At 39.4% G+C, this 13,241-nt stretch overlaps 1 protein-coding gene across 4 annotated transcripts in view; it reads right to left on the bottom strand.

Annotated features, from left to right (window-relative positions):
• The window catches only part of LOC127363727 (actin-binding LIM protein 3-like), a 45,367-nt gene extending 43,101 nt beyond the window's left edge, over positions 1 to 2,266 (bottom strand). For all 4 annotated transcript variants that reach the window (XM_051400559.1, XM_051400562.1, XM_051400561.1 and 1 more), the window contains exon 1: positions 1,692 to 2,266. In XM_051400559.1, the coding sequence (XP_051256519.1) occupies positions 1,692 to 1,710 (19 nt within the window). In that variant the 5' untranslated portion in view covers positions 1,711 to 2,266. The remainder of the gene's footprint in view (positions 1 to 1,691) is intronic.
• Positions 2,267 to 13,241: the final 10,975 nt, after the last annotated feature.

Raw genomic sequence — 13,241 nt, 5'->3', positions numbered from 1 at the left:
CAGCTTGTGCACATACCTGTAATGTATGTGCTGTCAATGTGTATGTTGTGTTGTGATGCACACACAGCTTCTAACCTCTATTGTCTTGCAACCCCTCGTCACATTCTTTTTTTAAAACTTTATTTGCCTTTCCTCTCTTTTCTGTATCAGTTATAAATATTCACTCACTCATACACATACATGTGCACCCTGCATAACAACTCTTAACAACAATAACTTGCACATTACATTTTGCACATTGTTTTATCTATTTCTATTTGTTTTATTTATTTTACTTGTTTTTAATTTATTGATTTTTATTGACCCCTCTGATTCATCTTTCGACCCCACGGAAGGGTCCTGACCCCAAGGTTGGGAACCAGTGCTCTAGATTATGACTAGGTCAAACAAAAAGTTATTTTTCTATTTTCTGGTTATATTTTGAATACAGTTTAGTCATGTTATATTCTACACACAAAAAAGCAAAGATTAGAAGAACATCTAAAAAATTTACCTGTTCTGGACCCCGCAGATATATTTTGTGAACCTCAGGTTGGTACTCTTACTGACCTTAGACAAAGCATTTTAGATGCCACAGACTGAACAAAATATCTAATTGAATTCCCCTTAAGTGACTTCAAAATCTGCACTATTTGACAGCTAACACATTTTTATTCTGACCTTTGACCTTGTGGATAAACAGCCAGAATGAAAACCAATAAGGTCTCACACAGCATGAACCAAACCAGTCAGCCAAAAGATAATCCTCTCCCTTTCTGTGGGAGATTTTTTGGGGTTACAGTCGCTCAGCCATGGCCCCCCCTGCTATGCTGACATGGTCATAATTGTATGGGAGTGTCACGGCACCAGAGCCCTTATAAAAGGTTAAACATCTCCCTTAGGTGACAGATATAAAACTGTGGCTGCTAGGAGGGGAAAGTACCTGCTGCTTGCACTAGAAAGCATGGCGCTGTGTCATGTCTGCAGAGCCACTTTGCTTTTGATTTTTATGGGGAAATAGATTCTGGGATTTAGTGGTTTCACATTAATAAAAACCTGCTTCATGTGGTTCTATGTTTAGACATTGGGACATTTTAATATGTGCCTGGCACAGTGTAGACCAAAGATGTGCTCTGTTGTCTTCCAGCTCAAAGAACAGCTTCCTTTCTTCTCTCCAGAATATCTGAGTGGCTGTCACAGGCTTTTCTGACCATCTTACGTGACTGTTATTGATTGCAATACTGAAACATTTTCTGCCACAATCAAAAAGCCGAAGGAGCAGTGTTACAAATTTGTTAATGACAAATCCTGGGTTGTTATGAAAACCACTGAAATCTATATCAATCCAAACACACTGCTTAACACACGCACACTCACAATGATAGAAATACTGATGGAAGCTGTCAGATATCAATACACAATATCAGCCTCGGTTTCTAACCCTCATTGACAGAGAGCTGGCTAATTACATGATGAAATACAGTGTCAATAAGTGAGTCAGTGATCAATAACCTCCATGAGGGGCTGTTTATGTCTACTTTGAGTTAAAACCTCCCAGGACACTATGTTATTGATTAGGCAGAAGCAAACACACACATATAGCACACACATGTGCACATTTAACTCAACACACACAGCACACTAACTAATACATACTGTATGACTGACACACACACACACACACACACACACACAACACACACACAGCTTACCATTTGTCGGTCCACTCATGATGTGCAGTGGAAGTCCAACAGCTTGAATGATAGTCCTCCTCTGAGTCTGTGTCAGTCAGTTCAGTTAAGCCTCCAGCAGCAGGACAAAAGCTCCAAATATGACCAAGCACTCCTGTCAACTCTCTCTATCCCTGCCCGACTTAAAACTCTCTCTCTCTCTCTCTCTCTCTCTCTCTCTCTCTCTCTCTCTCTCTCTGCCACAGTCTGGACAGGGCTTTCCCTGCTTCTCCTGGCAAGCGGATTATACAGCCAGGCAGCAGACTACTGAAGCCCTCCACCCCAATGTAAAGGCAGCCGGTTAAGGAATTAACTCGAAATTGACTGGCACCATCATCCTCATCATCCTCCTCCTCCTCCTCACGCCTTCAGCTTCGGCCTCACCCACCCAACAAACCGGTCCAGCGGTCCTCTGGTTCGGTGCAGAGGAGTCCATCCCTCCCTGAACCAGTCAGTGCGCTCCGGCGGACGCCTGCATGCTGTGCGCTCTGGTGCGAAGGCTGAAATGCTGGATGGTGAGTTTCTGAGGGGGGCTTTCGCTGAGTCGGACCTGTCAGAGCGTCTCTCACCGGGCAGGACGAGCTGCTCTCACGGTGCGAGAGCGCCGAATAGCGTCTGAGCTCCAAACTGCTGGCGGAAAAAACACACCAGCAAAGTCTGGACAGTACAGCATGCATATGGCTCTGGTATGGAGTTGTGTCAAGGGGAGAGGGGGTGCCATACAAATCCATTAGTTCAGTATTGAAGTTTTTTTTATTGCCAGAGCTTAAATGTAATTTCAGGGAGAGACCTGGCTAAACCAAACAGCTCTGAGTAAAATCCACAATACCCCAAAAGACACATAACCTCCTAACACAAAAAAACAAACAGGTCAAAAGAAAAGGTAACAAGAAATAGCAGCTCTCTCCTACAGGACTTTCTGGCATGGGGTCAAATGTATTTAAATTGGAGGCAGTAACTTGATATAATTAATTATCACACATGTACTAGGCTGAAAGCAAGAAGCAAACATACATAGGTGGAGCTCCTCAGGTATTTATATGGCCAGGTGGACTGTGATTGGCTGCAGGTCCAGATTCACCAACCAATAGCACTGGGGCAGAGGAAGACCTAGAGCTGAGGAGCCACACAGCACATATTGAAGGTCCAGTGTGCCATCTAGTGGTGTATTTGCTGATTGCAACACCCTTCCCTCACCCTCCCATTCTGTGTATAGGAGAAACTATGGCAGCAACGAAACTCGTAGAAAACAGTGAAGGTCCTGTCTAGAGCTCATGTTTGGTTTGTTCATTCTGGGTTACTGTACAAACAAAAAAGAGGACCTGCTACCTCTGTAGATAAAACGACTCCTTCAAAGGTTAAAAAAACAACAATAATTCTTATATTCAGGTGATTATACACCAATGAAAACATACATATGAATATTGTATTTCATTTCTGCGAATAGATCCTCCTAAATGTTACACACTGGACCTTTAACACATTGTATCAGCTACACATCCACCTGTGGGGGAATGTAACAGGCTACATATGGGAGCGGGTTAATTGCCAGTGGCGCTCTAATAGGATTTTGATATGAGACATAATTTTGTTTGTAATTTGGTTTTTTGTCGGTCCTGTGTGGTGTCAATGTAATATCTCTGTAATATGGAAAGTGTGTCAATGGCTCTCAATAGCCAGTTAATGGCAGCCAGATTGTGGGCCACTTTAATCCTATATGGTATTTTTATCTCATAGTGTGCCACTTTAATAATCATATAATAATCCTACAGAGAGTTCACAGAGGAAAAAATTAGTTGTTGTGTCTCTTCTGACCCCCCTCCCCTCTTTATGCTCTACCTCAAAGTCTCTAACATGTGCAGTGCCATAAACCAACCAGTACTCCAACGCTGGACCTGTATCCAGATTTCCTGTGCATCAATTAGACTGTGGTCATTTATTTAAGGAATCTGGACCATATGAGCACAATTAGCTACGATACTGATGGTGTTATACTTTAGTGGTGCCATTTCCCTGACAAATTTGCAATTAATCAAATCACGTAAAAGCAGTTGGCATGTGGTGAACCTGGGGGCCCTTGGGGATACAAGGTACTGTGACAACTGCCTGCTTTGTTCAGATGGTAATCCGGTCTTGTCATTATCAATGAAGCCTGTATCTAACTGACAGCATCACTCTGGTCTGTCCCTCTGGTGTTCAGCCTAAGGAGGGATTTGTTAAAATGTACTATTCAACACTGAACATTTTCAGAGTAACATTTGGGTGGACTTCCCTTCTAGATTCACTCTGTAGTTACTCAAAGTGAGTTTACACTGAATGCCGTTTATGTTGGCTAATATGACCATGAGCATGAGCAATATGAGTGATAAAGTGTCGCCTGCCAAACTGTATATCATTCATACTCAAAGAAAGGCTGTTTTTGTAATATGACCTGCTCCAAAAGCCGATTAAAACCTCTGGCAGCAGGGCGCCTTTGCTGCATGTCAAAAGCTCTAATATATATACAAACCCTGGGGGGTCCAGTCTTTGTCAAAATTGTGATGACATAAACAGCTATCATAGGTATATAATGGATATTGAAGACCAACTAATAATATAAGATAACTAATAAACTATTTGGTATGTTGCCTAATCAGTTGAACCATTAATGTTCAGTACAGGCCTGCTGGTAAAATGATTCTCATCATTCACAGTTCTACCTACTGGAAAAAGCCCAGGTGATACAACAACAAATACTCAGTGACATTTATTTTAAGTACAAAACACACTGTAGGCTTCTATACGTTCTAAAAACACACGTTTGCAGATGTTTCTTGGTAAAATAGAAGACTGAATATACCAAAGTCAGCCACAGTGGTCACAGTAAGCACCATTATCTGCAGCTACAAAGAAACACCAAAAGGTGGCAGTACAAGTTAAAACAATATCCATGGAAACAGTGCCAGAGACGCTGCAGGCTGTGGAGGTATTTTATTGTGTCCCATTACTGAAATGTCAAAGTAGTAACCCGATAAGGAAACTCAATTCCTGTCATGGGTATTGTCCAGGCTGCCTGAGATGCACTCTGGGTAATGTAGTAGTGTCACTAACATTAGAAATCAATAAGTCTGTGCCATCACCAGAATATTGGTATATAATATATACCAGTGGAATATTTATATTTAGTATATTCTGATAAAATAAAAACCAAAAAACAAACTGGCATCATATTTATTTTTTGTCTTTTGTTTATCTTTTTGTTTAAAAACTGATTCCTGTTTGAAGAGTTTTAATTGTTCTCTCTTGGATATAACTGCCCTCCAACACAAAAACATGTTTATACAGGTACCTTTCAGTCTGTCCTGGCTCACTTCCCTGTAATTGAAAACAATGTGCAGGATACTTCCTGCAAACCACTGACGTTTCCTAGTGCCTGCCGCTGATGTTTCTGCACAAGAAGGGAAACATTAAAGAACAAAGTTTGCTATAGAATTAACTCATTTTAATTTGAGAAAAAATAGTTTCTGAACAGAATCTGTCAAACTGCAGTTTATTAAACACACGTGTTGTCATCGTTCTCCTCCTTTTCTTGTAAAGATCAGCTTCAGATGTTTTACTCCTTCAGGAAGATCCCAGCAGTATTCCTGTGGCCTTTCTGCCTCTTATATGTGCTTCCTGAATCACAGAGTCAAGCTTCAGGTCTTATTTGTTGCCTTCAATCGGAAGTCGCCTGGGGTCAGAAAAACAATATGTTACATGAGTATCACATCTAGTGTCTGTGGGGACGTTCAGGTGTGATTAATGATCTATTGTCAAGTCAGTCTGCCTATTTAAAAGCATTTGGGACACAATGGAGAGTTCCTTCAAAATAACATTGTCTGGCAACTGCACTGTGTGTGTGTGTGTGTGTGTGTGTGTGTGTGTGTGTGTGTGTGTTTGTGAGTTTGTTTCATGCTATAAGCACTGATAACATTATTTTAATCGGCATTGTAAACTGAGGTTCTGATTTCAGGTCAGAAGCAGGTTGTTTTAATTTAATCACAATTTTATAGACTAATTGAAACTGCATTGTTACTGTGATTAAGTAGTTAAGTTAATTGGGTTTATCATTTAAAAATCCCTGAGTAGTAGTACAGACTTATTTAGTTCTAAAAGAGGAAATACAGCAGATATCTGTGAAAGATGAAGTGACATTGTTGCTGGCAGCCCACATCCAGCTGATGGGGAAGTTGAAATAGCAAACTGAGCACAAAATGGTGTTTGAAGAATGAGGTCAAATGTGGCATTGTGGCACAAACAGTATGACACGATCATGAAGAGGGCGCTGCTGTGCCAGTGCAAACAGGTAAATCGATGCATTTGCACATGCCGTAAAAGAGCTTATGGGGTTTGGACAGAAGAGAAAAAAGATAAAATAAACACACAGAATATGGTGCAGGAGAGGTGAGCAAGTAGCCACATCCTCTTGGACAGGAAGTATCATGTATAAACACAACACCAGCCCATAAATACCGCTGCAGTGACATTAAGTCTACAAAGTTTTATTTTGCTTATTGTAATTGTAAAGTGTTGCAATATAATTAACGGTAAGATAGACAAGTCTGCATTCATTTATTTTACTTTAATGTATTTATTTATCTATTTGCCAGATGAGGGCAGTGGAAGCAAGCTGTAAACACAACACTGATATATTGTCCGATATTATTATAAAATGGCATATTTACAAATCTAACAGTTATGAAGCAACATTAATTTGGAAGTGTCCGGCCACCTAAACAATTTTATTTCTCTCAGTTTTAGTCTCCACCAACTCCTGTGATATCTGGCCCTTTATCTGCTAAATGCTCCATTATGTTCACCAGGTTGTCCCTAACTTTGACTATCTGTAGTTTGGTGCTTTTTGCTAGAAAGTGAGTTTTAGTGCTTTTTTTTTTTTTTTTTACTGAAAACAAGATGGTTCAGATGTGAGGGTGAACCAAAACAGTAAAAAAAAACAAAAACAATGAGTTAATAAACACTGTGTGGGTTTGTCAGTATGAGCATTTTGCTTTGTGGTCATTCATTTGTCATTGATATAAAATGATCCATTAGTGTAGCTTTGATGAATTGATGGTAAAATTCAGTTGCACCTTTAACCTGAAATCTTTATTCATCCCAACTCAGGTTAAAATACATATCAGCAGCCAGCATTTGAGGCTAATACAAAAAAAGACAAACAATTAAGGTCCTAGCCACAGGGTAAATGTGCTGGTCCACTGACATGTGTATCATCCATCCATTTTTTTTTGTCAAAGCCAGACAGCTGATGCTGCAGTTCTGGGCTTTCAAGTTTGAACATCTTGAACTTTTTACTCTACTGTACATTTCCTGTAATACCCAGAGTGCAAACCATTTCTCCAATTTCAAGTGTCTTATTAACAGACTGTTCATATCATATCACATTTCAGAAAAGAACACTTGTATTCACAGTGTGCTAAACAGATATGTTTTATCCTCAGGCTTGTGTAATGGACTCTTGCTTAATCCATATATTATGGGAGGCAGTCAGGATCACAGAACTGCCATTTATATTTAATTTTTCAGTAATAAAAAATGTAATAATAATTAAAATATGATTCTTTCACTTGTTTTAAAGGTGAATCCTGGACGTCTTTTGTTGCACAGCACGAGGTACTGACATTTTCCAAGTCCCTCCCTATTCAACCTGAGTTTCTCTTCACAATAAGATTGGATATTGTCAGTGGGTGTGTTTGTGAGTATGTATTTATCACATTGTGGAGACATAAGTCTGTACATACAGCCACACTTTGGAGACTTTCCGTCCATTTAGAGACAAAATTCGGTTCTGGTATAAGTTACAATGGTCCTGTTACATGTGTGTTTGTGGGTTTGTCAGTGAGGAAATGGGACAAGGTGAAGGTGAGGTCACTGTCATTGTTTATGTGTGTGTGTGTGTGTGTGTGTGTGTGTGTGTGTGTGTGTGTGTGTGTGTGTGTGTGTGTGTGTCTGAGTATAATCACTGATCTGCCATGATTAGAAGGTCATAAGTGGGCCCTTTATATGTCAGGGTCCTGTTCTTTACGGTGAGATTTATTGTTGATAAATCGGAATCTAGAGGCCAAAGGTCACAGCGCACGCCCCAAAAACTTTAGATTTATAGCTTTAGGAGATAAAAGTACTGCTGATAAATCAAAACATATTTATGTTCTTTATTAAAAAAAAAGATAAACTGCACCTCATGTCCACAGATCTTCAGATCCAATTTACAACACATTTCCCCTGACTTTATAAAAAACACTGGTGTGTTGTTGGTGTTGGTCATGGTAAAATCTTTCAGCCAAGACACATGTTGTTGTGTGTTATTCCACTGTCTTTTTGGTGTCATCTTTCACAGGAAGGACATAAAAATAATCTCTGTCAGCCATTTTTGACTGTGATAAAAATGTGAGGATTGCATACAACCTTTATCTGCAAAGGCACATGAGAAAAAAAACAACTCAGGATGGGTGAGAGCATTATTTCTAACAATTCAACATACTGAAAAACATCAGCATTATGGCAAGGAAGTTTGCTGTTGTAGTAAACACGCACAATCTCTCTTGGCTGGCTGCTGCTACTCTCACACGCATTGTTCAAACCTAGGTGTGGAGCCAGTTTTTCACACCTTTGGTTCTAATCCAAAGTAATTGCAGCAGCTGTGTTTGGACAGACAGGAATTCCCTGAGCCTTCAGGCTCCAGTAAAATAGCAGAACAGTACTGTAAATGATGTCTCTCTGTCCAATTTCCAGCAAAAAAGTGACCTCAGTTCAATGGTATGTGAAAATGTGGTTCTTATAGGTACCAGTGTCCGTTGAGTTTAAAGATAGAATATAATTCAATCTTGGATTGTTCCAGTATTGAAGCTGCTGAGGCTAAACCAAACTATGAAGGTAAATACTATTTGATCCAGGTTATAACCCGCCTTAACACCATCAAGTGACACCCTTTAATCTCTTAAAGATGAAAGGTGAAAGATAAAGCCGTCTAATTGTTAATCTACTTTGATGATCAATTAATTAATCAGGTTTACAGTGTCTCAAATGAGAGGATTTTCTACTTTTTTATACGATTGTAAATTTAATAATTTGTGTTTTGGACTCAAGATGTCATCTTGTGGACTGAAATTTTATATTTTTCCCTATCTTCTGACATTTAGGTAATAGACCAAATTATTGATTGACAGACACAAAATTTATCAAAGTGCTGTATGCTCACTTTAACCTTAATTATCAGTGATGTTGGGTCTCACTCATATTCTATAAGCATGTATCTAAAAAAGTTGAAAATAGGAAATGGAAATGGCTAGTAAGAAAAAATTTTACCAGCTGTGTGCCAAATATTGGCAACTGTTTTCTCAGTCAGCCATCAAGATCAATTAACTAGCCATGGCAGGTACTAATTAGTTCATGAAAACATATACATAACATATACAGTACATGCCTATTGCAGCTTTTTCAAGTCTAATAAATGAACCCCAAGGATATCATCAGAGGTTTCACAGCGTTGATTGGGGGCATGGATGGCATCTACCAGGCAGGCAGGGTTTAAAAAAAGACGCTGTGGAGTTTTATTATACGGAAATTAAGGATGTGCAGGTTGACTCATACAAGAGACAAAAAGTCAGGAAATCAACCATGACGTTGTCATCTGTCTCTTGTGAGTCCCTGAACTTTATGGAACTATAATCATTCCTTTGATGTTACAGTAAAACGACTGTTTGAGTTACCAGGGGCTAGTTTCCACAGGAAATAAACATCATGAGTGTTGAGAGAGTGTACATGATGTGCACTTTTATACACCGAAATCCTCCCAGACATAAACATCAGCCTCATCAGCTACAAGTTAATGATGCTTGTTTTTCAAGAATATGAAGCTGCAGGCTATCACAAAAAATAAATATTCACAGAACCAATCTTGGGGTAAAACAGTCACTTCCAAAGCTGCTGTAATGCTTAATGATGTAATTCAAGATCACTTGATGCACCAGCTGCTCCTGAAGAGGTAAAAACTGCTGAGGATTGTTTGCAAATGGTGCTTCAAAGGGGATGACAAATGGGCAGAAAGTGGGAGAAAGAGACACGGGTAAAGGCGCAGGGTGAGGAAGGAAAATATAAGGACAGATGAAAGATGAGCAGCAGAGTACAAGAGTTACTCACGGGGGAGACAGCGAAAGAAAGGAAACAGAGAGAGAGTGATGAGAGAGGAGGCAGAGGGGGAGTTATGAATGAGAGACTGAGTGAGTGATGGAAAGAGAGGACAAGTGAGAGCGACGATGATGAGAAAAAGAAAACAAAAGAGGAGGGAAGGAAAGGAAAGGTGCTGACTGGCAGAAAGAGTGTTTATTTTTCTGCTCACATGCCTCATTCCGGATCTGTAGGCCTTTAATTTTGCCTCTCCACACCTGTCAACACAAACACTCACTATATGTAACTTTGTAAATATGAAAATGACACTTGTATTACGACTGAAAATTGATCCAAAAAGGTTCATTTTCTCTGTCAAATGTACTCTGTGTTTGTGACGCAAGAATGTTTCTCTCCACCTTGTTTGACCCTTCCAGTCATCTGTCTAAACAGCTGTCTCAGCCAGGCAGAGGTGACGCTGGGGCTGTAAAAGTACATAAACATGGTATAGGAGGAGAGTGGGAGAATGTAAAGAGGATGAAGTACTCTGTGACTAAGCAGGACCGAGCGAAGGAAAGATGGATTTTGTGAAGGATCCTGTATAAAACAATATTTTGATGGATTACTTTTAGAGCCATTCCACCCATGTTCCCTTTTATGTGCTACAGTACAAAGCAAAGCCTGATTAATGATTGAAGGAAGCTCCTCAACATCACATTACAGCATAGATTCCCTTCAGTGTTCAGCCTTTGTTTCAGCTACCTTTTTGGCTTCTGACTTGCAAATTCTGAAAAACCCAAAACAAACAAAAAAAAAAAAAAAAAAAAAAGGAGAAAAGGCACTGTGTACATCAACAAGTTACATTAACAAATTCAGTTTGGTAAATTCAGTTTTGGTCACATTTTGAATACTGTACCTATTTTTATTTGATTACTCTTAATTCACTATGATCTTATTTGGGTCACTGTAATTTAGATTATCTGCTCATATCGGAACATGCCAGTCCATGTAGCCATTGTCAGGTCGTGGTACAGGAAAGATAGGGAGAAAAAAATCCAGACTAGTTAGGATATAGCAGCAGGAAACAGCTAAGTATGGTCTCAGTGGCCCAGATGCACATTATGTACAGGATATACTGTACAGAGCGGGCCTCTCTTAGAAGAACAAATAAACTGCACCAAAATCCCAGCTGAGGGTGGGAATGTCTTTTTTTTTTTCTTGTTCGCTCACTGCAAATGAGATTATTAATTACTTTTGTATTATTCTGCAACAGATTTATTTATTTACGCAGAACACTTTAAATGTTTTCTACCAATGAATTAAGATAAAATAAATGTGGCTTTCCCGAAAATCTATTCTGATGATGACATCTCGTGTGTGAAAACATTTATTCTGTAATGCTGCAGCTGAGAAACAGATCTTATCATTATATAATAGTTCTTGTGTGACACATTCAAGACAGTCTGCCGCAACATAGCTGCATTTTAGATTGGTCCCACCACTTGAGGCAACCACCAAATACAGATGCAGCCACTCTGTTATTTACAAAGTGCTTTTAAAGCTTTTGAGTTTTACTGGGTGTTGGATTCAATGGAAGTAACAGAGAAGATTAGAGCAGGAAATCTACAAAACAGACCACGAGACAAACTCAAACTGGCAACACAACATAAGAGTATGTGTATATTCTCTCTTTTTTTCTCACTTATCATCAAACACTTCCCTGGGAAACATACTGTTGCTTGGCTTGTGTCATATGATCCCTTCAAGTCATGTTTAAGTGCAGTGTAGAAACACTGTTGCTATGTGACCGACAACAAAAGACAATGATGCCTTTCAAAAATGTTGTGATTTTTTTTAGTAGACAGAGTAGACAAAAAAGAAAAACTGGTAATAAAAATAAATGTAAAAAAAATTAAAACCCTGTCTTCGAGAAATTTCATTTCTATTCTGCTTATTTGTTTTGTCAGTAAAATTCTGACAGAAACAGTATTATGTTCAGTGGGATTTTACATAACTGAACCAAGATAATCTTTTATTACCAAAATCATATTTCATATTTTAGTTGCCATGAGCAGATATTATATTGCAAGAAAGGATATTGTAGAGAAAACAAATTAAAGATATTGGCAGTGAATGTTGAATTGTACACTGATCAGCCATAACATTATGACCACCTGGGCAATGTTATGCAGTCCCATATGCAACAAACTGTGATGCACTGTGTGTTCTGACACCTTTCTATCAGCACCAGCATTAACCTTTTCAGCAATTTGAGCAGTAGCTCGTCTATTGGATCAGACCACGTGGGCCCTGTCGCCAGGTCACCATTTTTCCTTCCTTGGACCACTTTGATAGGTACTGACCACTGCAGACCAGGAACACCCCACAAGAGCTGTAGTTTTAGAGATGCTCTGACCCAGTCGTCTCATTTCCTAATTTTTACTGCTTCTAACAACTTGAGGACAAAATGTTCACTTGCTGCCTAATATATCCCACCCACTGACAGGTACCATGATAATGAGATAATCAGTGTTATTCACTTCACCAGTCAGTGGTCATAATGTTATGACTGATCGGTGTACCGTATATAGGTTCATTAAAAACATTTCTTAATTCTGTTTATCAAAATGTAATTGGGGCACCATTATATTTGATGTAAACTTGATTTATGTCACAACTCTACAGGGTTTCAAAACTTTTTACATACAAAGTCATGAATAATACATCATTCAGATGGCCCAGTGTTGAGAACAAGGGAGAGCAGAAAAAACAAAGAGCAACTTTGAGACAGTTGAGTAGAAGAAAAAAATATAGACAAGAATCAGCTCTGTATAGCGAGCAGAGCTATGATATCAAGGGATGGACATTTTAGGAGTGAGAAGGTGTGGCAGTGAGAGTAGGATGTGGAGAGAGAGAGGAAGGGACTGTACAAGGACAGGAAGAGGTGTGGAGAGGAATGTGTTGGAGCCAGACAGACAGACAGACAGACAGACAGGAGGATATGGTTGCTTTTCTCATAGGAGGACACATTAAAGTGTGAACAAGTGTGAACAAGTGTGCAAGTGGAAAGTTCTTCAAATGAACTGTTTGCAGGCTCCACTGAAGGATGACAGCACAAACAAACAGACTGTTTCATACCAGAATAATGACTGCAGATCAGCTGGGTGGTCAGAACATAACTGACTCAGACAGTGAAGATGAATCACTATGATCAGAACGTTATCACTAATCAGTCCCTTTGGCCACATAGATATTGCTCTGGGCTTCTTGACAAACAAACCCTAAAAGGGAAGGTGTGGGAGTTTTCTTGTGTACGTGCACCAGCATTAAGCAGACAGAACACTGTGTTCAATGATGCATGAACAATACTTAGCCGGGTACAGTCTGTGG

This window comes from Dicentrarchus labrax, unplaced genomic scaffold (assembly GCF_905237075.1).
Source record: "Dicentrarchus labrax unplaced genomic scaffold, dlabrax2021, whole genome shotgun sequence".
In the NCBI taxonomy this organism is placed as follows: Eukaryota; Metazoa; Chordata; class Actinopteri; family Moronidae; genus Dicentrarchus; species Dicentrarchus labrax.
The sequence above is the reverse complement of the archived record's forward strand: the minus strand, read 5'-3'. Positions and strand labels throughout refer to the sequence as shown.